Genomic DNA, 26,501 nt, shown 5'->3' with positions numbered 1-26,501 from the left:
ATCGGGCAAGGACCTCTACCCCTCCACCACCCCCAGTCTTCGAGATCTCCTCGAGATAACCTTTGAATTCTCCAAAAAGCCAACTTTAAGAACTGCATGAGCCATAGTAGGCGCAGTGACATCATGATGGTAAAATCTGATAAATGTATGAGGGGAAGCCCAGCTTGCCAATGCACAAATATCTCCCACTGAAATTCCCTTCAACAATGCCCATGAAGTAACCATACCCCTTGTAGAATGAGGCCTCAAGCCCACCGGGGAATGAAGACCCATAGATGTATAGGTCAATTCAATCGCCTCTACCATCCAATGGGAAAGGCTCTGCGAGGAGATCGGCTTACCCTTACATTGAGTAGCCCATGAAACAAATAACTGATCGTTCCTCCTGAACGATCGTGTACTGTTTACATAATACCGTAATGCTCTTACAGGACGCAAAGTGTGCAAGTTCCTCTCCTCCTCTGAAGAAAAAGGAGGGGGGTAAAAGCAAAGCAGTTATAAGATGAATCACTGTTTTGGGGAACGAAAGCTGGGTTAAGCAGCAGCGCAACCTTGCTGTAATCCGGACTAAAATTCAGGCATGCTTGATGACCCACAAAGCATGTAACTCACCCACTCACTTAGCTGAGACTAAAGCAAGTATTAAGACTGTTTTCAGAGATAGGAGCTTAATATGAACACTCTCCAGAGTTTTAAACAGAGCCCGATTTAAAGCATACAGAAACATGGACAAGTCCCATGATGTGTCCAGCCACTTAGATACTGGTCTCAAATGCTTCACTCCCTTCATAAAATGGCATATAAGAGGTTAAAACTGAAACTCCTTCGAAGCCTACATAACACGTCGAAATAGCAGCCAGGTAAACTTTAATAGTAGAAAATGCCCTCCCATTGTTCATTAAGCTTTGCAAAAAGAAAGTACCTCACTCGCCGCACAGTGAAAAGGAATAACTGCACCTTTAATATCTGTATACCATGTTGATATTTCTGTAAAGCTGCTTTGAGACAATGTCTATTGTAAAAAGTGCTATACAAATAAAATTGAATTGAAATTGAATTGAATTGAATAACTCCTTCATGAGTACACCAGTCCTCAAACACACGCCATTTAAGATCAAACAGTTAGCGCATTGGCACATGCAGAGCATTTAAGTATGTGTGGCATAGAAACTATGGCTCACAGCAGAGAGAATTGGCTGAGCAAGACAGCCGTGTGGCTTTCATACAGTCATACCTAATGGGAAAACAGACTCGCCGTCAAGGAATCGAACCCCAGTCTCAGGGTTCTATACCTACGTGTGACTGGCTGGGACCATGAAGCAATAAGAAGGTGGCTTGGTCTGTGAATCACGTTTTCTTTTACATCATGTGTGGCTTAGGGTTACAAAACGCTTGAAAAGGCTTGAAAAGACGCTTGGGCAAGGAGTTACTCTTAAGGCTTGTCTTATGCTCCATTCCTCTGATGGCCAAGAGAATATGGCACTGGACTTGAACTGCACTGGGGTTTTACCTGTGCAAGTTGAAGCCTGCTATGAACCTGTGTCTTAATGCAGAGAAAACTCTATTCAGACGAGCAAGAAAGCATTTTGGCATTCATCAATAAAGCTCGTGCCAAACAAATCTTCCATCCTAGGAAATTGCTTTGACGTACAGGAAATCCTCCGAATGTGTACATGTAAACTTGTAAACGCTCTATTTACCTAATTGAAGTAAATGTATTGAGCAGGTGCAGAAACATGAGAATCTACAGATGGACAAACACGTTTATAGGCTCCAGAAAAAATAGTCTAGTGTTTCCTTAAATCACTTTGCAGCGGTGCTCGTAAAGAGCAAATTCGAATGGAAAACTGGCCTCGTTTGCTAGCGCTCGGTCGCTGCAGCATCACCTTCGATAGCTCAGTTGGTAGAACGGAGGACTGTAGGTACTTATGGTGATCATCCTTAGGCCACTGGGTCGAATCCGGCTCGAAGGACGGTTATCTCTATGCCAGTTGGCTTTTTTTTAAATGTTAATTTGGCCAAACGTGAGTAAAACGTTTTTCCCTGGCCGGGAATCAAACCCTGGCCGCGGCGGTTAGAGCGCCAAATCCTGACCACTAGACAACCAGGGACAAAGTTCAAGAGAGGGGTGGCCTCTACACTGGCGATGCTGGCCCCTGTCAACCACCAAAAGCTCCTACAAAGGGCACGTGAGTGTCAGTGCTGCACCAGGGAGCAATAAGAAGGTGGTTTGGTCTGATGAATCACATTTTCTTTTACATCATGGGTGGCTTAGGGTTAGAAAAGGCTTGAAAAGACGCTTGGGCAAGGAGTTACTCTTAAGCCTTGTCTTATGCGCCATTCCGGCTAAGGCTTGTGAAGACGGTTGGCACTTTGGAAATGATCAAAACATAAACGATCAAACCATAAATGAGCCAAGAAATTGCACTTAAGCCTGGTCTCATGTTCCATTCCTCTGATGGCCAAGAGAATATGGCACTGGACTTGAACCGCACTGGGGTTTTACCTGTGCAAGTTGAAGCCTGCTATGAACCTGTGTCTTAATGCAGAGAAAACTCTATTCAGACGAGCAAGAAAGCATTTTGGCATTCATCAATAAAGCTCGTGCCAAACAAATCTTCCATCCTAGGAAATTGCTTTGACGTAAAGGAAGTCCTCCGAATGTGTACATGTAAACTTGTAAACGCTCTATTTACTTAATTGAAGTAAATGTATTGAGCTGGTGCAGAAACATGAGAATCTACAGATGGACAAACACGTTTATAGGCTCCAGAAAAAATAGTCTAGTGTTTCCTTAAATCACTTTGCCGCGGTGCTTGTAAAGAGCAAATTCGAACGGAAAACTGGTCTCGTTTGCTAGCTCTCGGTGGCTGACGCATCACCTTCGATAGCTCAGTTGGTAGAGCGGAGGACTGTAGGTACTTATAGTGGTCATCCTTAGGTTGCTGGTTTGAATCCGGCTCGAAGGACGGTTATCTCTATGCCAGTTGGCTTTTTTTAAATGTTAATTTGGCCAGACGTGAGTAAAACATTTTTCCCTGACCAGGAACCGCACACTGGCCGCGGCGGTTAGAGCGCCAAATCCTGACCACTAGACAACCAGGGACAAAGTTCAAGAGAGGGGTGGCCTCTACACTGGCTATGCTGGCCCCTGTCAACCACCAAAAGCTCCTACAAAGGGCACGTGAGTGTCAGCGCTGCACCAGGGAGCAATAAGAAGGTGGTTTGGTCTGATGAATCACATTTTCTTTTACATCATGGGTGGCTTAGGGTTAGAAAAGGCTTGAAAAGACGCTTGGGCAAGGAGTTACTCTTAAGCCTTGTCTTATGCGCCATTCCGGCTAAGGCTTGTGAAGACGGTTGGCACTTTGGAAATGATCAAAACATAAACGATCAAACCATAAATGAGCCAAGAAATTGCACTTAAGCCTGGTCTCATGTTCCATTCCTCTGATGGCCAAGAGAATATGGCACTGGACTTGAACCGCACTGGGGTTTTACCTGTGCAAGTTGAAGCCTGCTATGAACCTGTGTCTTAATGCAGAGAAAACTCTATTCAGACGAGCAAGAAAGCATTTTGGCATTCATCAATAAAGCTCGTGCCAAACAAATCTTCCATCCTAGGAAATTGCTTTGACGTAAAGGAAGTCCTCCGAATGTGTACATGTAAACTTGTAAACGCTCTATTTACTTAATTGAAGTAAATGTATTGAGCTGGTGCAGAAACATGAGAATCTACAGATGGACAAACACGTTTATAGGCTCCAGAAAAAATAGTCTAGTGTTTCCTTAAATCACTTTGCCGCGGTGCTTGTAAAGAGCAAATTCGAACGGAAAACTGGTCTCGTTTGCTAGCTCTCGGTGGCTGACGCATCACCTTCGATAGCTCAGTTGGTAGAGCGGAGGACTGTAGGTACTTATAGTGGTCATCCTTAGGTCGCTGGTTCGAATCCGGCTCGAAGGACGGTTATCTCTATGCCAGTTGGCTTTTTTTTTAAATGTTAATTTGGCCAGACGTGAGTAAAACATTTTTCCCTGACCAGGAACCGCACACTGGCCCCGGCGGTGAGAGCGCCGAATCCTGACCACTAGACAACCAGGGACACAGTTCAAGAGAGGGGTGGCCTCTACACTGGCTATGCTGGCCCCTGTCAACCACCAAAAGCTCCTACAAAGGGCACGTGAGCGTCAGCGCTGCACCAGGGAGCAATAAGAAGGTGGCTTGGTCTGATGAATCACGTTTTCTTTTACATCATGGGTGGCTTAGGGTTAGAAAAGGCTTGAAAAGACGCTTGGGCAAGGAGTTACTCTTAAGCCTTGTGGGTCTCCTGCTGGATCTCTGGGAATGAGACCGCCTCGTGGGTCTCATGATATAGCTCTGCAGGTGAGACTATCTCGTCAGTCTCAGGTTGGAGCTCTGGAGGCAAGGTCGCCACGTTGACCTCCAGCTGGAGCCCTGCAGGTGAGACTACTTCGTGGGTCTCGTGCTGGAGCTCTGGGGAGGAGGTCATCACGTTCACCTCAGGCTCGGCAGCTGAGTCCACCTCATGGGCCTCAGGTTGGAGCTCTGGAGATGAGGTCACCACGTTGACCCACGTGGACCAGTGTGGGTCTCAGGCAGGAGCTTGGAGGAGGAGGTCACCCAGTTTGCCTGCTCATAATAGGTGGGGAATGGCATGGCAGGTGTTTCTGTGAAGCAGGCCTCCTCCAAAAGATCCTACAGGACGGCCCTGGATTCTGGACTGCCGAACACCATCACGAATAATCCCACAAACTGAGTTGCATTCTCCAGTCCCCTGGATCCCATGGCTACTAGACACTGCGCCCACTGGCGGGCCGGGCCAAAAAACCGTGACAACATGAACCTTAGCCATTGCTTCTCACCGAGTTTGGGGTCTGCTAGGCATGAAAAATAGAGCTGACAGTCAACAAGAAAATATTCAGGGTAGCCATAAAACCCATTATACCGATCTGGGAGATCTACAAAAGTCCACTGAGGAAACTGGATCGAATCCAAAGCTGGGATGGTTCGCTTGGTTTCCTTAGTGTGACGTCTCCTCCATCTTCCTGCTGCATCCATTGTAAGGCGAAGTATTCTGTCACGTATTCCACGTAATGAAGGTTAATACTTTTGTGGAGAATCAGTATGCTTAAATCGTTGGATGTTACTGTCTGTAAAGAACTCCGAGTGTTAAGCGGAATCTGACTGCCGGTTTCCCATGCTTTTGGGTTCACGAACTCCCGTATACCTAAATCACCGCCATTGAAGTGCTGCTTTTAAAGTGAACAACTTTTTTTGTTTTGGTTAAGAATTATTTTGGGGTTAAATGTTTTTTTTTCTGCCTTTTGTGTGTGAAAATGTTCTTTTATGAATAGAGGCTTGTTTCCTTATGGGTTCGTCTATTAATCCCACGTATGGGAACTTTTTGGTTTTTATTATTTCGGTTTCTATGACTGAAACGATCTGTATTTTCTTACGTTTATTGTAAGAATTGAGTAGCCTACTGAATTTTTTCTTCTGAGTGATGTCAAATTATAAGTTATAAGTGACGGTTAATTTGAACTGTCTGGTGCCCAAACCCCATAAGTAAGGTACCACGCTACAATGTTGCCAGGTTAAAATATTAATTTAACAGCTCAGTGTTGAGTTTACAATTGCAATTTCAAATCTTTCAATTTAATTATGTTCTGGACTCAGCCGGACTCAGACTTGAGTCTGACTCGGCCCCTTTTGGACTCGGACTCGATTGGTTAAGGACTTGGTCTAGACTCGGAACTCGACAAAGGTGGACTCAGACCCAATACTAGTTATTGGTACATGTAAGAAGTAAAAACAGTCCACTGTTGCACCTTTGAACAAGTTATTTAAATAAGGTTAATAGTCTGAACGTTGGGTGTCGCTATAACATAAAGAAGAACCTGAAACACTCTCCATTTACCCCTCCCCCCTTCTCACAACGTTAATGATATTAATTTTACACATAATGTTGCCAAGCTACTGATGGCACCAAAGACACAAAAAATAGAAAGCAGGCAAAAAATTTTAGAAAGCAGAAAGGCAAGTGGGCAAAATGAGTGGTTTTACACTAAGATCAGAGAGAAGTATCTGTTTAGTTTGTCAAGAAAAAGTTGCTATAATGAAGCTTAATGCAAAAATGAAAATTAACCAAAAATATTATTTTGATTACTTAATGCCCAAGAAAACGTTTTCATCCTAATTCTAACTGCTTTCTCAAAACCAATTTTTATAATACAGCATGTGTGTTTTAACTAATCCAAGGGAGGTGGATGCAAGTACAGATAAGCTTTATTAAATAACCAACTAACAAACACAGTCATGGAAAGAACCAAAAACTAGAAAAACTATAACAAAAAAAATAACAAAAAAAAAACAAAACAGACCAAGACAAGGCTAGGAAAACTCAATATAAATGCCAGCTACTCACAATGCAAACACAACAACATAACAGTAAAACAATCACCATACTCAGCAAATGACTAGGGAAAACACAACTTTTATAGGGTAACTAATCAGAGGAACACAAAGCAGGTATGCACAAACACAGGAGGTGATTACAGTTAACAGTAGAAGTCATTCAAAAATGTGAGTGAGGGTATTTTCTGATGGTCTGGGGGAGAATTGCCCCCCTTAAGGCATGGCTCCTGAAGCACCCAAAACTTAGGAGGGCCTGGGCCAAGCAATATACCTACTGGTGCCAGAGGGCAGAGCGACTACCATGGCAAGGCCAGAGTGGGGAGGAACGACCACATCGAGGCAAGAGGAGGAAACGACAGGGGCGTGGTCGAGCATCAGCTGTGGATGGACTCCAGACAGGAATAGCAGAGTGGGTCCAGTGCCACTGGCCCACGACCCTGGACGAAGCCATGCAGCTGGTGGAGAATCACACGATGGTGAGCACTGGTCCAGGTGTCCCCCCTTTCCCTTGCTCTCACTCTCTCTTACTCCTTTCCCCAGTCTCAGCTCCTTAGAACCAAGGTGCAGGGGCCCCAAAACTGGCCCCCCAAACCCGTTTTCCTCCCTGCTGTTCCTCCCCTTTTCTCCTTCACCTCTGATGTCTCCTCTAACTCCCTCTCTCTACACTTTCTATCTGCTTGTGCCAGTAATGATTAAATTCCAGTAGCAAAAGCACAAAGTGGAGGCGGTGGTTAATCAAGAGAGTGCAAATTCTCATGATTGGCCATAAGACCTACAGGCTGCAGCCAATGGGAACACTTCTCTGTCAGCGGGCTTCCTCACAGGACCGATCAGACCACCTTAGGTAAGGTAATGGAGCCAAAAGTCTTAACAGAAACAGTTACTTTAACAGATGCGATAGTAGAAATTTTTATATGGATAAAGCTGCGTGCACAAACCTGAAATCAATTTTTGAACGCCATTATTCATCTGAGCTTGCTAAGTATTGTATCCCAGTTGATTTACCTTGTAGTGAACTATCTATAAATCGGTGTTTTTAGGTGGCTTAGCGGTTAGCACAGTCGCCTCACAACTCTAGGTTTGAGGGTTCGATTCCTGCCACAGCCGTCTGTGTGGAGCACGTTCTCTTGGGGTTTTCCTCCGGTTTCCTCCCCCAGTCCAAAGACATGATTGGTATGGATTGTGCCCTGTGATGGATTGACACCCTGTGGAGGGTATACCCTGCCTTGTGCCCCATGCTCCTGTGGATAGGCTCCAGGTTCCCCATGACCCTGAAGGTTAAGTGGTATAGAAAAGGGATTGATAGATGGATAGTACTTTAAGTAAATGAAAATAAGGCTGTGCAGATTTGTGCTTTGGTAGTGCTGTTATATCAACTTGAGATATTACTATAGTGTATAAAGTTTTGCTTGTACTTATGTTTAATACCTTTCCATATGCTGGTTGCAGATTATAAAGTTTTGAATTACATTTAGTGTGTAGACTTTTACTGTAGCTAATCAAGTTTTTCCAATGTCATGTTACTCTGCTAATTGAAATGGTATGAATTTGTTATATTCGAATATCTTATATTCGAATAAGTGTAAAGCTATGCATCTTGTGGATTTTGCTCATGGTTCTTGTCCTGGGGGTTGGAAGGCTCAGTGAGTACTACTGTGCTTAACTGACAAGCCTCACAAATAAGGTGTCCAATTTATCAAAACATATTTTTATGCCCAAGAACTGCCAGTACGCCCTACAGAACTGAGATTGTACACGTGTACGCACTAATGAATGTGATGGAAAATCCTACACATTCTAAATTGCTCTGCATATCCAGGTTTATATAAAGGAACATGCCCAAATTGTCATATGTGGAAAAACTTCCTTTTAAACAAGTGAATTTATGGCTACTTTTGTGCATTTTAGTGACCTAATTACATGCGGGAAGCCTGAGGTAGCATGAAAATCCCTCATAATGCATTGTTCCACTGCTGCATAAGGAAATGTGATGTACTGCAGTGTGAGCGATACAAGTTCATGTAAGATGCGTCATAATTTGGCTCAAAGATGGTAGTGAAATGCCAAACCAACTCCAATTTCTTGCCGAAATGTTTCCTGCTTATTAAAAAACAAGTTCCTCCCTGCAAAAATCTCTGTATGCTGAATCTTCAATCTTGAAAGGTCAATCTGTGCCATCCAGATCAATCTTTGCACTTGCGATTTATATTATTTTTACTCATGACCAGTGCATCAACCCACTTGACTGGGTTGAATAACACTTACACTGGGTGTTTAGGGGTTGCGTTCTAACCGGCCACCCCCTACTCACCCTCAACCACGTCTGCAACATCAGAAAACACCTCACTGCTCTGTGATCTTCATTAATGAATGAATATGTCTGTATTTCACAGGTCATGATGGTGGCGTCTGTTCACACCCCTGGGTGCAGGAATGCGGGCCAGAATAAAGCTCCTTCACCAGTCCCTGGTATTTTTCATAATATTAAATGTATATTAATTAGCCTATAGTTTTATACAGCCACAGAATGAATCTAAACTACTTTTAAAATCTTAAAGATTACAAATGCAATCACTCTAAGCTCCCCAATGAGCCTTTTACACAGGTGGTCCTGGCCTGTGGTTGGATGATGCTGATGATGAAGCACAAACCACAACCACTCATGAAAACCAATACAGCTTGTGTGCTGTATTTCACATAAACACAATCAAGGAAATGGTGGATGCCAATGGTCGATCTCCTTCTGATTGTTCTTCACTGAACGCATACAAATCACCATAAAAAGCAATGCAGTGAAGGTTGTGCTTTTCAGTGGGATGCGTTGTCCTTGTGTCGTACACGAAATGCAGTAATGCCTGTGTATTGTATTTCACTCTTCTCCATAAAATGAGAAATTTACACAAAAATAAGCTTTTTTTTTATTGAGTTTGTAAGGGAACTCAACAGAAAAATAAATAGGCCTTCCCTGTTTAATTAAATTTAATTACACAGAGATAAAGACCTTTTATCTGCTTTCAACAAAACAAAACAAAAAAAAGAATATTTAAATACAATAGATCATTACAATGAAATTTTGTTTTATATTTTCCTAAAAAAATACCCCATTGACATACCCTGAAATTGTGCTGCTGAGCCAAATGGGCAGTGCAGCTAGCTGTTTTAGAGTTTAAAAAGGTAACTGCGTGGTAGAGATGATTCAATTCAATGCAAAAGAGCTTCTCTAGTCAGCTTTGTTTCTCACTAAAAAAAAATAAGAAAGAAAGAAAAAGAAAAAAATGAAGACGGCACACGACTTTCAGTATTTTACATGGACAAGCACCGGCAGATTTGGAGCAAGGACGTTTATGGAAACAAGGCTCAGTGTCCAGTTCCACCACAGTGGGACAGCTCAGTCCGAATCAGAGAGAACGATCACCTCATCTGGGTCACACTGGGTTGCAACGTTCACCTGAGAAATATAATAGACACATTCATTAGAAAATCTCATTTTCCAAATAACAGATACAAAGAAATAAAAATAACATTATGAGATTACAAAGCTTAGCATCGGTGAGATGTACCTGCCTCAATTATTGGCACCCTTCATGAAAAAGAAACAAATGCTTATATAAACACATACCACACAATGATTCAACAGGAGAAACTGTTTCTTTGTTCCAAGAAAAATATATATATTTTTTAAAGAATTATTATTATTCTCCAATATGTGCCAAAATTACTACTCACAATAAAATCATTTTAATGCAAACCCTCTCATGACGTATTGTTTTATAACTGGGGTGACAATGCTGAAAGAGTCGTCTAATGACTTCACCGAGGATGTACAGTGGATTTAAAAAAAAAAATAAATAAATCTACACACCCCTGATAAAATGGCAGGTTTTTGTGATGTGATAAAATAAAACCAAGATAAATCATGTCAGAACTTTTTCCACCTTTAATGTGGACAATTCAATGGGGGGAGAAGAAAAAAAAAAGTTACAGTAACCTGGTTGCATAAGTGTACACACCCTTTTATAATGGGTCGCGTGACTCTGCTCAGAATGAATTGATCACTTTCAATCTCATGTTCAAAAGTAATTATCATGCAGCAGTCATAAGTGAAGTGATTTTGATTAACCCCAAGTAAAGCTCAACTGTTTCTGTAGGATTTTGGTCTTGGTGTCGTCGGACTGCTGAAGCTAAGGGGCTTACAAAGCATGCACAGGATCTCAAAGTGGAAAGGTATCACTCAGGAGAGGGGTATAAAAGAATTTCCAAAACATTCAAATGTACCATGGAGCACCGTGAAAGACATCAACAAGTGGAGAAAACGGAGCACCACAGTGACATCAACAAGAGCAGCACGTCCGTCCAAAACTGATGTAATGACCAGAAGAAAACTTCTCAGGGAGGCTGCTGAGGGACCTACAGCAATATTAAAGGAGCTGCAGGAACATCTGGGAAGTACTGGTCACTCCCTGCATGTGACAACAATCTCTTCTATTCTTCACATAAACTGGGCTACGGGGTAGGGGGGCTTGACTCGCTTTCTCACAAAAGAAACAAACTAACAAACAAACAAACAAAAACATCTAAACCATAAATAACCCAAAACCAAGTGTTTTGACAAATATGTTTTAATCTGATGAAACCAAGAAGTTCCTGGGTAAAATTCTAAAAAGATATGTATGGTACAAAAACAAGACAGTTCATCCCCCAAAGAACTCCATATCCATGGTGAAGCATGGTAGTGGCAGCATCATGCAATGTAGCTGCTTCTCTTCAGCTGGAACTGAGGTGCTAATCAGGATATTCTATCAGGATAGAATCATTTATGGAGCCAGGTAATTACAAGGTTTTTTTTTTCCACTTTTTTTTCCTTCCATTAAACATTTTTTCCGCCCATTTGAATGTTGTTGGATGTTATGTCACATTAAAGGTGGAAAAAGATCTGAAATGGTGTATCTTGGTTTTTGCAGTTTTAACGGGGTGTGTGAACTTTTTATATCCACGGTAAAAAAAATTTAAACATCAAGCTAATTTACTGCACAAGATAGCCAGTTTCTAGACAACTTGGAGACCTACAACTTTAGGAGAGTAGTAGTGTAGTCCTCTCCCTCGAAACGTTTGAGTGACTTCAGTATACAACTGACAAGTATTTATGCCTTTTACAATGTTGAACGATGTACACTTGGCTTGTGCGATATAACGATATCCAGTCACGTTTACGCCGATTATATTATATTACCAGCCCTACCAACCTTTTTGCATTTTGCGTAGCCAAACAAACATCGGAGTACACTTGTACACAAAAATACACTAAAGAGCAATTTGTATCACTCCTATAAAACGAGACATGAACTAATCAACATGTGAATCTGGAATGAGCTGCGCTGGTGTTTTGAGCTTACCGATATGAACTGACATTGACTGGAAGCCCCGCCCCCTTCCAGCAAATCATAAAAAATTTTGACCTAAAAAGATTAAACAGATGTACAACAAAGTGTCAAATCGAACATCTTACAAATTGTGTTAGTCAGACGGTGGTTAAAAATCTCGTTTTATAGTGTTTTCTTCGCTCTGCTCATGCTACTGGTTACTGTTGTGAGCAGAACAGTGAAAATGTTAGCCATGTGGACGTTAGATTACTAATGTGTAATAGGATTATATAGATAACGTGCAGTAAACAGTGAAAACAACATTACAGTACGTTACTGCAGAATCATTTAAACATCCACCATCCAGCAGAGTTTTTTTTTCACGACTGCCACTGCGAACAAGCAGCTCCCGACTGCACAGCTGGTACTGTTTTACGCCCTACCATACACTTCTTTAAACCTAAAATGGTGGAAATGCTTGTGTTCCTGTTGTATTTTAGTTTGTCAGTTCCCAGCATTTGTTAAACTGAAAATCATGAGGTGAAGGAAAAAAAAAATCAATATCGCACAAGCCTAGTGTACAGTTAATATATGACTAAACTATATTTTTAATTAACATCTGTCTCCCTCTTCCTCACACACATACGAACACACTTGCCTTTTGCTTTTTAGGGGGTGGTGTGTAGCGAGAGCTGCTGACCATATCCTGAGTGGGCGTGTCCGCCCGTGTGGAGTCCACTTGTACAGGGCTACAGGCCACATTTACGTCTGGAGAGACATCGCTGTCGCTAAACACAACATTTACATTCAGTTCGGTGAAGTTTCAGGTTATAGTACAGACATCATCATCATCATCATAATCATTACACAACTGCAAAAAAGAAACACAAATCAGTAACTTAACTAGCACAGAGCTGAGCAGAGAGGTCTACAACACACTATTACTTAAAATAAGAATCACAATTGAAGATTTTAAGGCACAGGCAAAGAAAGTAGAAATGAACATGTGATTTTCAGTGATCGATCAATACACACTCCTAATTGTGATAACTCTCCCTGTAGGCCATTTCAATGAGGTGATCGAGAACATGCGCGTGTCCGCTCCTAAAGTGCTTCCGGTGGCGCCATTTTCAAATATAAAGCCGTCAAAACACAATAACCAAGTCTCTCAAAAACACAAGAGACAAGATATATACAAAAATTACTATTATTGATTGTCTGAAAGAAAATCAATAATGGCCTTGAATGTTTAACATCACTGTAGAAAACCAGGGTTTTTTTTAGTAGAATATAAAAACATTTTGTTTGTTAGATCACTCAAAGTGTTTCCCTGGAAATCATTCACCTTTGGGCTAATTTATAATCTAAACGTTTTTTTATTCTGTTTTTTTCCCCCTTCACTCAGATTTCCTTCAATCAGAATTACAGGTTATAGTTATGTTTTTGTAGTCAAATATTACCCCCAAGCAATATCAAAAAAGAAAAACAGTGGCAAACAGTTTACATTTATTAAATAGACCATATACTACTACTAAACATATTTCATGTGATGTGTATCCAATCCAGTATAATTCGTATATATACAAAATTCATAATGAAATACTTTTATAGATGTTACCGTATTAATCTGAACAAGTCAAGCGTAAAGAGTCTAAAGTTAACCTCTTATTAAACTATAAAGCATTTACACTAGTGTTTCACATATTTTACTGATGTTACTTAAGTAACCGTTTCTTCCCTTATTATTATAATTTGAGCGAGCAGCCTTTGAACTGCAAGTTAAATACGTCAGTCTGATTCTAGAGATCATTTATTTAAAAAAAAAAAAAATATATATATATATATATATATATATATATATATATATATATATATATATATATATATAAAGTATTTAATGAGATTTCTTTATATTCTGTATGATGCTATATGTGCAACGAAACAACAAAAGCAGTCACTTCAGCAGCGTATTACGTTCGACACACGTTAGATTATGACTTGATGTGCTGTTCAGATGGAAGCACACATAGTGTGTGTGTGTGTGTGTGTGTGTGTGTGTGTGACGTGTGTGTGTGTGTGTGTGTGTGTGTGAAGACTCCATCTTCCTCACCTACTTTCCGCATGCGATACTGTTTTGGTCAGAAAAAGCATCTCCCTTTACCAATGCTGAAGTGTTTCAGGTCGTTTGTTTGGATTTTAAGATGTAGTTGAGGAAATTTTGAGGAAGCGTGGCTATTAGCTCTATTGTGTTCGTCTCGCACACAGAAAACACGCCTGCCGTATCGAACACAGCTGAACACAGGTAGAGCTAAAAACCGAGCTGCTGGACTGTACGCTGGATGACTGCATGTTAATGACGCTTGAAACATTCACTAGAGAGTAGCATTAGTGCAATGTGATAGCCTCTCCATTTCTTTTTGTTTCGAGGTGATATCATCATTACACTCATCGTTACGATAATCACTTTGCTGAAGTTTTTACCTCGCATCGCTCCGTCTGATGTTGCCATTTTGGACAACCGTGTGATTCTTCTTTGATTCTCGTTTCCTCTTCTTGCGGTTACACGTCTCGGGATGACTTGCGGATATCGTCAGTGGGGTGGAGACACAGTTCTCAGGGGTGGATGGAATCTCTGTGGCTTCACTGATGCCGTTAGAGTCAGCTGAGGGACTGTTGTGAGTAACGAGCAGCGCCTCCTCCCCAAGCTGAGGGTTCGGGACATCTGACTGGCTGCGACTGTTAGAAGAGAAGGGACTGTCGGTGGAACGCTTGTCTTCCAGTTGTTTTTCGGTGATAACGCTGCCACATGTCCTGCTGTCATCCTGTGGAACTTTGTCACCGCTTTCACCTGCATCGCCACAGCCAGGCGATTTAACTGATGGACAAGACCCATCGTCATGGCTGCTCGGCTGTTGTACGACGTCGTCATTGATGCTCAGATGGTCCTCCTCATTATCTTCCTCATCTGAAATAAATATTTAAAAAATTAATACTCCTTCCAAAGGCAATCAGCAATGAACTCTCTCTGTGCGTCTCTCTCTCACAGACACACACTGCATTTACGTACACCTTACATTATTCGTAAGTGAACAAAGTTCACAACCTAAATTTCTGCCACGACAAGCTACACTCATCACTCCCAGAACACTGTCCCCACTGGGAAGCATGGTGGTGGTAGCATTCCATTATGGCAGATGCTTTTCTTAAGCAGGGATTGGAAAACTGGTCAGGGTTGACAGCAAGATAAACCTAAGTCATGCAGACATGTTTGACACTAAGCGTGATGGGAGCTCTTTCTAACCTGATTACCAGTCATCATCCTTTTTCTACAAATATGGCTTCCTGCACATGCACAAGAACTTGATCAATCATCAGAGAAACGTGCATAAGCACTTTACAAACAGAACCGGTTGATAAATGAGCCCCAGGTTAAACCTTGGTGATGTAGTACACACAGACATTTGGAGAGAAACACATCCCCCCACTCCACGACACTGTGGTTTGACTTGGTACAACGTGGTGGGCACGAGCTTGCAAACAGCTTTCATAAAGAGGAAGTTCAATTTCCGGTTCCTTGTGGTTGTGAAAGCAGCAGGCTAAACACAGATGAGGGGAAACTGCTGAACCTACCCACCTCCTTCTCTGCATCTTCTTTTCTCTTTCTTTACATAATAAACCAGTACTACAGTCAACTTCACATTTTTCACCACCACCGCTGTGGCCGCTACAGGAAAAGTATAACCTTTAGTGTTTCCTTCATCGTCCGTCAACGCGAGGAAGATTAGATTAGAGAATACACAAATGAAAATTAGATTAGAGAATACACAAATGAAATGAGACGGGGAAAAGGCTCTGGAGATGCAGTGTATCAGCTCAGGTGATAAAGTGTCAGAGAAAGATGTACAGAACCTGTTTTGCTCATAGCGACACCTGCACATTCAGCTGTGGTTCTTCGTCTTCTTTGTTTGAAGCAGGGATGTCACGAGAACCGATACTTCGGTATCAACATACTTAAACCGTGACGGTACTTGTTTTCAGGCATTTCCGTTGGTATCGACTGTAACGAAATTACCGATGTTGCGATTCTTCCGGACCTGATGGGGCAGCAAATACGCGCAAGTGTTTTAGTCGGTTCACAAGTGAAGAAGAAGAGGAACGCCTACAAGCACACGGAAAAACTACAAAAGATTAGCTTAGCTTAACAAGTTTAGCTCCGCCCCGACTCGTTGAGAGGAAAGCAAATATCGGTTTCCGGTGTGCAACCAATGCTATCGTTCATTTCAAACAAAGCAAAGAAACACCTGGAATTTGGCGAAGCACCTGAAAGACGGTCATATATTATGTTTGTTTGAGGCAGCTGGCATTGTGGCTGTGAAACCAGCTAATGTTATGCTCCATGTAATGTTTGCGATAGTCAGTTGTGTGTTAACAATGCTAACGCATTGCAATGTTATAAACTACCTCCTAATGGGCCACCATGCATCACCATTCAGCCCATGTCCTGTCAGCAACATGTATCATAATGTCACTAATAATTATTCAAATGTTCATGCTTTTAATAAATCTTTTTGGTCTGCCATCATATCAGTGAATTTAAACAAATGCTTGCATTCAGAGTATAAGGTGTGTGTGTGTGTGTGTGTGCGCGCACGCACGCGTCTGTGCGCATGCGTGTGCAGGCGCACACGCGTCTGTGTGCATGCGTGTGCACGTTTAGGAGTGCACGTCCACTCATTATCAGACAGTGTTTGATAACTAAAATACCCCCCCCATTTGCCAGTATCAGCCAGAGGAGGATATCCTCCAGGAGAGTTTTTTTATTTTATTTTTATACCACACCGTGGTATCGACTTTGGTATCGAGTATTGTGTACTTATGGTGGTATCGTTACCGACTACTAGATTTTTGGTATCGCGACATCCCTAGTTTGAAGTATACATCCGGGTTTAAACAGCATATGAAAATGTTGAGGAAAAACATGGGTCTCTGTAAGGATTAATAATAAATCGTTTGGTTGTCATAACTATGTCACACCTGGTCTGACTTGGGCTGCACTGGCCTGGATCTCCTCCTCAATATCCGGATCTGAAGAAACATCGTCTTCCTCCTCCTCCTCCTCCTCCTCCTCTTCGTCCTCCTCCTCCACCTCCTCATTTTCATCTCCACTCTTGTCACTGTTCTCTGCTTTTATGGATTCCTCTTGGCCATTCTGTGCCAAAGGTGCAAACAGTAAAAGAGAGGAAAGAAGAAGAAGCAGCCTTCGTTACAGATACATTACAGCACAGTGAAATTCTTTTCTTCGCATATCCCGGGTTGTTAGGAAGCTGGGATCAGAGTACAGCGTCAGACATGATTTGGCGCCCCTGGAGCAGAGCGGGTTAAAGGCTCAAGGGCCCAACACTGGAAGCTTGGCAGTGCTGGGGCTTGAACCCATGACCTTCTGACCACTGCCCAACAGTTTAATTCTGTATAATTGTTTTAATAAGAACTTTTTCCTCAAGATCTCAGTGCAGAAAGAATAGGGACAATACAAACACAAAGACTGCCTTGTCCAGTCAAGCCATTTACAACGGTTTTTAAAAACAAACAAATGAATGAATGAATAAATAAATAAATTTGGTTCTTCGATCAGTTCTTATTCAGGGTTTATACTTGCTTTTCACTGTGTGTGTGTGTGTGTGTGTGTGTGTGTGTGTGTATGTTCAGTATAACCCCAGCCTTACACACCAGATGCATGTTCACAGACTCACCAGTGCTCATAGCTCATTTCCTCACCTCTTTTTTCGGTTTTTCTTTCTCCAGACGCTTTCTCCTTTCCTCTTCCTCTGTGTCATCCTGTTTGTTGGCGAATTTGTTGATGACCTCCTCTAGGGAGCTGAGAGCCCGCTTTCGGTTAGAGCGTAGCTTCTGGGATAACAGTGGGTCAACAAGGGCAGGATCTGAAGCTACATTTATAACAAAAGGTTCAGAATTAAAAAAAAAAAAAAGGTCAAGCAGATTTTATTTCGATTCAGAAATGTCTCAGGAATGGGTGCTACAGCGCAAAACAAGGACGTTAACATCTAAACAGCAGCAGGATGGCAAGCTATATGTTTAGCATTGCACTATGCATTACGCTCAACGCTTCCATCCACTTTATACGCATAATGCAACAGACACCCTGTGCAAAGGCCAACTCGTATGGATTACTGGGTTTGTAGAAGTCCGTGAGGTGAGAGCCGAAGTTGTAAACCATGTCGAGGTGGCGCCTCTCCTGCAGCCTATTGCCCGTCTCGCGGAACGCCTCCTGCGCAATCTGCGCCTCCTGCTTACGGCTCAGCATCAGCTGGTTACGCTCGTTGGCGCGCTTCACCACTTGCAAGATGTCCCTGTAATCCGGAGGGTTCTGACGGATCTCGGGTTGGTTTATAAATCGCTCAATCTAATGCAAGTGTGAGAAAAGGAAAAATGTGGAAAAAACAGAGACAGGAGAGATACAACACAGACTGACATGCCATCACAACCATACGCTGTTTTTTTTTCCCCACTTCCAGATTTATAATAGAGGACTAGTGTTAAAATTTAAACATTATGCAACTATTACAGTGGGGGAAATAAGTATTGAACACATCAACATTTTTTTCAGTAAATATATTTCCAATGAGGCTATTCACATGAAATTTCCACCAGCCTTTTTATAGACCATCAATTTACTAACCAAGCTGATATTAATTTTAACAGATAGGAGGTATAACTACTTACAGATTTCAGCTGGTTCCTTGCCGTACCTTGCCTTCGAGAACTGTTTTTTCTTAGCATGTTCAATACTTTTTTCTCGTGTCATTCCGCTTTATTACACATAACTTTATTTATAGACTTTAAAGTTGTGAATGCTTTATATTTCCAGATTTCTTGAGTTTACACTGATGTCTGGTGAAAATTTGATGTGAATAGCCTCATTGTAAATATATTTACTGAAAAAAGGAAATGTTGACACGTTCAATACTTATTTCCCCCACTGTATAAAGGAATATTCCTTACACTGTCTCACCAGTCTAGTAGGAAGTTTCCTCCAGTGACATTTGCTAACTCGCTAGAAAACTTTCTACTTTTGTTGTGACTGTTGTCAATAACAAGTACCTTCTTGTTGATCTCTGGGTAACGGGTGCCTCTGTAATGAATCCTCTGCTCCATGACTCTGCCAGTGAGTGTGCTACAGTTCTTTAGCTCACACAGTTTATCATAGATCTTCATCATCTGAAACAGTCATCCAATCACAGCAGAAGATTAAACATTTTATACAAGTGTACGTTACTGATTACTCATGTCATAATAGCAGTTGTAATGAAATGTAAACATGCAGGAAATTAATGTAAAGAGGTTTCCTCTACTCCTAATCAGTCCTAATCAGATTTGGGTAAAGACGTGTCATGTGATGTCATCATGACCCGCATTCAGCCAAAGCTCTCTTCAATTCATGTGTGTGGAACATGAGTAAAGCTAAAAGCTCTCATTTACCAACAAACATCACTGCGAAAGACCTCCAAAAGTCTTTCGTGAGATCACGATTTCGCCGATTCAAGTAGCTTGTGGAAAAAAATTAATAAAAATGCTGCAAGTTGCATCGCAAAGTTTTGGAAAAAAAAGCCGCAGCAAAATCAAGCATTTCAGTCTGCAACAATCACAAAAAAACTCTCTGTAATCCTGTATGGACCACTTTTAACACTATTAGCTGATCAGGGAGACAATCCGTGCCAGCAGTAAGGCTTTCAAAACAAATAGACCTTTCCATGTTATACTCACTCAATCTATGCAGCGCTTATAACAACTGTCAAATATTTACATTGAACACACTAATGTTTTAAAACCACGTCCTACTTTCACTTGCTCAACACAAGTCTATCAGAACACGTCAAATGCTTTATTTAGACAACTTCTGACTTATGATGGACGGCATCGTCTAACCTCTAAATGAGATTCGTCTCAGTTTTTTTTTTTATATAATAATGGATTTAATGTCACTATGCAGCATGTTCATCATTTGGGATTGTTTATTTTTAACTAAACCCTGATTGATATTTCCAGAAGGACTTGTTTTGATAGCTCCTTGCTCCTCACATGATGCTATGTGTTTAGGTGTGTTCTCTAAGAAACCGGATTCTTCTGGGAACTGGTGTATTTATATTGAGATCATGTGACACTGTTTGCTCACAGATGGACAAATTATGTGACTTCTGGTGGCAGGTGAACTGATTTCGGGGTTTCACAGCAACGGGAGTGAATACTTATCCCATCACAACTTATATATTTTTTGTAAATTATTTTGGAAACTATATTGGTCCTCCTCACACACTTCAATATTGTGGGTTATTTTGGTTTTTATATTCATGACACACAATCCCAATGAAATCCGTTTCCGCTCTAGGCTGTGACACTACACACTGTGGAGGAGGCAAAGGGGAGGGACAGTACACATAGCTGGGTGGACAGATCACTGGCCCCATTTCCATGAAGCAATTTCCAGCTCTATTTTCAAAAAAATCCATAAAAGCGCATTCAAATGCTCTCGTGTGTATTCATATATTTTATACTGTATACACGTTTATTATGTTATAATAATAAATCAATATCAAAAGAGCTATAGAAAGGCTGTGGCAGTGTGGCAAGAGCCTATCGTATTCTATTCCAGGATAAATGTTAAGATCTGTCAGTATAAGCTCCCAGCTTCAGCTCCTGTAAAGCCGGGTTCACGCTGTACGAGCTTGGCCATGATTTGGTCATGTGAGACAAATTTTGAGAATCCTAAAAGATTCCTATTATCCTAGGACAAAATCTGTACTCCCTGATGGGTAGTTGGACGTGTTCCCCGACAGCTGATTAACGGCCGTTGTGCTATTTTTCCCCCGATTAAATTCTGGCTGTGTGAGAAGATTTGAGGCACAGTCCTGCAGTGTGGCTTCTCCTACTCCGTACGAGTCTTCCTGTGTGCGTCTGTTTTTCTCGACTTGACATTAATGACAACAGATCCTACAATGTAACATGGCTTACAGCGCAGATCATGTTCGTACAGTCTGAAGCAACAGTAGCAAAAGACTATTCAAAATCGCACAGTGTGCACCCGGCTTAACACTCACTTTGCGTTTGAGTTTATGCTCCTGGATGTAGCTCGAGTCCTCCTTCTCCAGATCCTCCAAACTCAAATCTCTCTCCTGCAGCCGTCTGATCTCATCACTATAAACCTTCAGCAGGTTCTCCAGGTATGCTATCTGAGAGAGAGGTGGGAAAGTTAGAGAGAGAGGGAAAAAGAGAGTGGGTGAGAGAGGGGAAGAGGGCGAGGGGGATGGGAGGGAAAGAGGGCGAGATAAAGAGAGAGGATGAGAGAGAGGGGGTTAGGAGGGAAAGAGGGAAAGGGGGTTAGGAGGGAAAGAGGGAAAAAGAGAGAGGGTGAGAGAGCAGGAAAGAGGGAGAGGGGGTTAGGAGGGAAAGAGGGAAAAAGAGAGCGTGAGAGAGAGGGAAAAAGAGAGAGGGAGAGAGAATGGGAAAGAGGGAGAGAGAGATGTACTTTCTCAAAGCTGTAATCAAATCAGTAGCAGCATCTTCTAACATGGTAGTTATAACTTCTAGCTACACCTAACTCACATTCATGCACTCATGCGCACTTGCTCTCGTACACTCACCCACATACACACGTACATTTACAGGCACACGCACACACCCTCACTCACGTTCACTGTGTGTTCTCTCACGCACACACTTACATTCTCACACGCACGTACGCGGTTCTCGCAAGTTCACTCACACAGATACACTCTCGCTCATACACACACTCATACAATCTCTCGCTCACACACACTCCTGCAAGTCCACCTACCTGTATTCAGTTCACCTGCGTTTACCTTTAACTATATCACATCCATATAATGGACATTTCTCCACACAAAAAAACAGTGTGATCGCTTCTGTAATAGTTTTGTGTTTTGTCTCTGTACAGCCGCATCCATATTTTTATTAATAAAGCAAAACCTGAGAAAGTGAAATTCTAAACATGTACAGATTCGGTAGCTCATCTGTGTGTGAGTGTGTGTGTGTGTGTGAGCGCGCTGTACAGCAGGAATGATCAAGGTGTCTGGGGAAAACGTAAACGAAACCCTACCTGTCTCCTGGAAGCTCGTTTAGTTTTCCTTTCCTCCTCTTCCTCTCCAACTTCTGGCTGCCTCGAGGCAGATTCCTCTTTTACGTCCGTATTCCCCTTCGCCTCGTCCCAGCTCTCGGTTTGCTGCTGCTTTTTGGCAGTGGAAGGCTGGATCACGGCCCTCCTTTTGGTCGAGTGCTGTTTCAGCAGGGTACAGAGTTCGTTTATGTAAACAAATGTTTTGGTAGTTTGCGCCTGGGCTCGTGTCAGGCAGCGACCCACGGCGTTCCGGAACTCCACAGACATCAGGAAGTCGGGCAAGGCCTTGGAATATTTCATCTTCAGGAAGTTCACCACCTCCGGGTGCTCTTGGGTGTGTTCTACGCAGTGATCCACGAACTGGGCGGGGTCAGCAATAAAGAGAAACACGTAGAAAACAGGAAAATGATTGAGTGTCATGCTCCTCGGTCCTGAACAAAACACCACTGACCACAACTGCTTAAGTTCACATGACACTGCAAATCCTTTCTAACTAATGCGTTAAACTAGAAACCAATCCACCATCCTGAAATACAGAAATCAAACCTAACACTTTCAGCTCATTAGCCTATAGCGAACACAACTTATAAGAATAAATCAATTATAAATCCAGATTCCTGTTTTCCTGTCATTTAAGAAAAATGAAATAATGCCTTTTGTGCCTCCAAACATCTTCTGACTCCTGATTACTAAGCACACGAGTGCAGGGAACAATACAATATAACCTGTTGTCCACGAGCAGAACACTGCGCTGCTAAAGACGCTTAATTTTTAACGCCATGCCAGCATTTATGGCTATAGGAGACATTTTAAATAGTCAAAACAATAGAAAAGTATCAAATATTCCATACTGAGCAAGTTATAAATCTATACGAGTTGATTCAAATTAATGTGGGATAAAAAACTCGTCATCACATGCAGTGGTGTCTTGATGGTTAAGGCTCTGGGTTACCACTTAACCCTCTCTGCTCCAGGAGCGCTGCATCATGGCCGACCCTGCACTCTGACCCCAACTTCCTAACATGCTGGGGTATGTGAAGAAAAGAATTTCACTGTGCTGTAATGTATATGTAACTAATAAAGACTCATTATCATCACGACATACGTTCAGCCGAAGCCCTTGTCGATTTCACGTGCGTCGAACACGAGTACAGCTAAAAGCTCCTGTTTACCAACAAACACCACTGCAAAACAATTCCGTGCGAATGCAATTTTGCCGATGCAAGTTTTCTGCCAAAAAAAAAATTCTGCAACCTGCGTCATAAATTTTGGAGAGAAAAAAAAAAATCAGCCACAAAATCAAGCATTTTTGGCCATAATAATCGCAATACCTGTACGGACTGATTATCGTATAACAGCGATTATAGTGTTTCATTTATTAATGAACATTTTAAAGGTCTATAGTTAGGTTTAATGTTGTGGAATGTCTCCCTCCCCTGTTTTTAACCCAACACCTGTTCCTACTGTACTCTATTTTATCTAGTGTTTGGTGTTCATCCTTCCTCCAGACTAATGTCAGCACATGTAACACTGTACTAGTCAAATATCTGCCCATTTTATCACCATAATTCATATGTGAAAAATATACTACATTTTGTATATATACACTCTCTCTACAGCATATAGACTGTTAACCTTCTTAAATAAAGGACCACGGAAACCTACTTGTCACTCACTAACTCACTCACACTCTCTCTCACACACACACACACACACACTCCAACCTCGCCAAAGAGCTTCTCATTCTCCAGTTTGAGGACATGGCTCTCCTTCCTAGCCGAAGCAAAAGGAGACCCCAGGATGTGTGTTGCTGGTGGCTGTGGGACAGGAGACGTACTGGACACACAGGATGTCTGCAGAAGCGATGAAGATGACAAAGGTTCTTCAGCATCATCATCGAGGATTACAATATCCATCACCTTTGTAACATCTGCCATCAGTGACAGGAGCTGAGGAAAGTCTACAGAGACACAGTTAGTAATTATGTTCGTACTTAAACTTAATTACACCAATACTATTAACTCACGTTTCCAAAACACACTAATGAGCTCGTTCGTTGCTTCCACTATTTGCGTGATGTATTTTTTGATCAGGTGGCTAACTTACGCTTGAGGAAGGCAGCTGGTGGTGTTCAGACATGCAGCGGCATCTGGAGGAGTTAAAGGGACATTAGGATGAACAAACAGCTGCTGTATTTATTTCACCGCCGTTTCCTACCTGCGCATCCAAGAATACAAACAAGTTATGGTTATCTGCCTTAATCGCTGAACTGTTAGTTACCTTCAGCCTTACACAGTGGAGACAAAACCTTTACACCGCCCTGTTAAAACTGCAGGGGTTTCTGGGAAGTTAATAATGAACCCAAGATAAATCCTGTCCGATCTTTTTTTCCACCTTTAAACAGGCCGCTTTATTCCGGTCTTCCTTACAAAAAATGCTACAGATCTATCGGATAGCAAGTGGATCTTCTTTGAGTCGTTCCGCAGGTTTCTAATAGGATTTAGATCTGGGTTCTGACTGGGCTGCTCAAAAACGCTGATCATCATCTTCTGAAGCCGTTCCTTTGTTAACTTGGATTTATGCTCCAGGTTGTTATCGTGCTGGAAGGTTACGTCTTTCTTCATATTCGGCTGCAGGTTTTGTGCCAAAATTGATTCGGTATACGGAGCTACATCTTGACTAGAGCCCTTGCTGTCTTGTTTTGGTTCCAAACATATCTTTTAGAATTATGCACAAAAGTTCTACCTTGCTCTCATCAGCCCTTAACACATTTTGCCACATGGTTTGGGGTGACTGAGTTGAGCTTGGATGTTTTTTCGTTTTGTTTGTTTGTTTTTTCTTCATGGGAGTGTGTTCCGTCTAGCCTCCCTACCCCATAGCTCAGTCGTGTGAAGAATGCGAGAGTGTTATCACATGCAGAGAGAAATCAGTACTTGTCAGATGTTCCTTCAGCTCTTTTAACAGTGCCGTGAGGAGTTCTTGGCAGCCTCCCTGGTAAGTGTTTGTCTTGTCCTTTCATCGGTTTTTGAGGGACAATCCTGTTCCTATGCTTTGTCAGCTCTTCAGCAGTCGGATGAAACCGAGAAACTCGGATCTGGAGATTTATTTGGGGTTAATCTGAATCACTTCCCTGATGACAGGAGACGTGTGATTGTTTCACTCTGAGCATGGGCCACGTGACCCATTATAACAGGGTGTGTACAAGTTACTGTACCTTTCACTTTTCTTTTCCACCCCAACATAAAACATTCCTAATGGTTGTTTTTTTTTCCATTTGAATTGTGTTGGCTGCGATTTCACATTAAAGCTGGGAAAAGATCCGACACGATTTATATGGTGTTTTGTTTTTTTATTTTGTAATCATAACAGGAGTGTGTATACTTTATATCTAGTGTAGATATCTAACCAAGAGTGCTGCCTTTGAAAGCTGCAGGCGCTAAATGAACTTCTACGTTTTAATAACTGCTGTTAGCTAGGTTAGGTTCGCCCAGGGAAATGTTGAATTTAATTTGATTTAAAAGTATTTCGGTAGCTAGCGCTGTATTTTTGGTGCAACTTGCTCCTCGGTTAGCCTGCTAGCTTACCAGATACTGTTAGCCTGCCTTTCAGCGTTTATATTGCCGTGTGTAAAGAATACAGCAGGCTGTGTGGGTTCTCCTCATAAACTCCACTAACATTATAACACATTTTGTACACCATCTCCACTTTACATCTCTACACAAAGCCCCGAGGAACAATACACTTACACGCGCCACTCCGGAACACAAACGCTCACGTTAATAAGTCCAAGTTGCCAAGTCTTTGTGTGAAAATCCACGCGTTTCACTAAACCCTCCTTTAAATACCGCGGTGTAAGAACACAAAACGTCATATAAAGCAGTACTACAAACTAAAGTATTTTTAAAACAGTTACGTTATTTAAAATACAGCGAGGAGAATAAAACATCGTCCAAAAAACTACATCGACACATCCGTTAAAGAACCCAGGATCATGGCAACAACCAGACTCCACAACAACGAGCTCTCTGATTGGATGCGTCCAAGTAGCGAGAAACTCATTGGACAACACGTCGTCTTCTTCTTTTGCTTTGTTTTTAAATCCCAGTTTAGTGTTACTTGTCGCTCTCTGCTGCCACCTGGAGTCCTCAAGTAGTAACTGATGCATCCGAGAACGAAAAGACCTAGGGTTAGCAAGATGTCCGATCACGCTCAACAATTAAATCATTTACAGAATGAATTCATCAGCATTTAACATAGCATATTTAAGGAAGTGGCAACGATACAACTATATATATGAATAAAAGTTAAAGAAAGTTGATGCATTTGTGAATATAAAGTAATAATTTAATCCGCCTGCAGGATCTCACTTTTCTTAATATATTTTTTTTTCTTTTTCCTCCTGAAAATGCTTTCCTTGGTAGCGTGTGTAGTCAAGGCTTTACATCACAGTTAGGCTTGCTGTCATAGTCGGTGTTACCAGTGTTACACGGCGTTCGTTCGCACAGTGTTCGTTCGTTTTGCCTTTTTATAGTAATAATCTGCTCAATTCAGCATG

At 41.8% G+C, this 26,501-nt stretch overlaps 1 protein-coding gene and 3 non-coding genes across 6 annotated transcripts; 3 read left to right on the top strand and 1 right to left on the bottom strand.

The window, feature by feature from the left end:
- The first annotated feature begins 1,885 nt into the window (after positions 1-1,885).
- On the top strand, positions 1,886-1,973 carry trnay-gua (transfer RNA tyrosine (anticodon GUA)). The gene is given in 2 exon segments: positions 1,886-1,922; positions 1,938-1,973. It is a non-coding gene; the product is annotated as a tRNA-Tyr (tRNA).
- Positions 1,974-2,881: 908 nt separating this feature from the next.
- On the top strand, positions 2,882-2,969 carry trnay-gua (transfer RNA tyrosine (anticodon GUA)). Its single transcript is given in 2 exon segments — positions 2,882-2,918; positions 2,934-2,969. It is a non-coding gene; the product is annotated as a tRNA-Tyr (tRNA).
- A 907-nt stretch (positions 2,970-3,876) lies between these two features.
- Positions 3,877-3,964, top strand: trnay-gua (transfer RNA tyrosine (anticodon GUA)). The gene is given in 2 exon segments: positions 3,877-3,913; positions 3,929-3,964. It is a non-coding gene; the product is annotated as a tRNA-Tyr (tRNA).
- Positions 3,965-8,072: 4,108 nt separating this feature from the next.
- Positions 8,073-26,031, bottom strand: daxx (death-domain associated protein). Of its 3 annotated transcripts, none has more exons than XM_053638037.1 (13): positions 25,693-26,031; positions 24,053-24,095; positions 23,671-23,906; positions 21,929-22,306; positions 20,910-21,041; positions 18,916-19,032; positions 17,986-18,217; positions 17,572-17,741; positions 16,831-17,005; positions 14,278-14,761; positions 12,455-12,584; positions 11,830-11,892; positions 8,073-9,884 (listed from the first exon to the last, which is right to left on the bottom strand). In XM_053638037.1, the coding sequence occupies exons 3-13, from the start codon at positions 23,881-23,883 to the stop codon at positions 9,825-9,827; spliced, it is 2,154 nt and encodes a 717-aa protein (XP_053494012.1). In that variant the 5' UTR covers positions 23,884-23,906; positions 24,053-24,095; positions 25,693-26,031; the 3' UTR covers positions 8,073-9,824. The 3 variants fall into 3 exon arrangements, with proteins under 3 accessions (XP_053494012.1, XP_053494011.1, XP_053494013.1); XM_053638036.1 differs by having other exon boundaries at positions 8,074-9,884; positions 24,053-24,163; XM_053638038.1 differs by lacking the exon at positions 11,830-11,892 and having other exon boundaries at positions 8,074-9,884; positions 24,053-24,163; positions 25,693-26,029.
- Positions 26,032-26,501: the final 470 nt, after the last annotated feature.

Source organism: Ictalurus furcatus, chromosome 12, assembly GCF_023375685.1.
Source record: "Ictalurus furcatus strain D&B chromosome 12, Billie_1.0, whole genome shotgun sequence".
Classification (NCBI taxonomy): Eukaryota; Metazoa; Chordata; class Actinopteri; order Siluriformes; family Ictaluridae; genus Ictalurus; species Ictalurus furcatus.
The sequence above is the reverse complement of the archived record's forward strand: the minus strand, read 5'-3'. Positions and strand labels throughout refer to the sequence as shown.

Bases quoted from the DNA above. Each gene is read 5' to 3' on its own strand.
- daxx (XM_053638037.1), bottom strand. From the start codon at position 23,883: ATGGCAGATGTTACAAAGGTGATGGATATTGTAATCCTCGATGATGAT. The intron at 17,006-17,571 runs GTGAGGAAATGA...CCTTTGGCACAG, and splicing joins AAGAAAAACCGAAAAAAGAG to AATGGCCAAGAGGAATCCAT. The intron at 12,585-14,277 runs GTAAAAACTTCA...TGTTGTGTTTAG, and splicing joins ATCAGACGGAGCGATGCGAG to CGACAGCGATGTCTCTCCAG.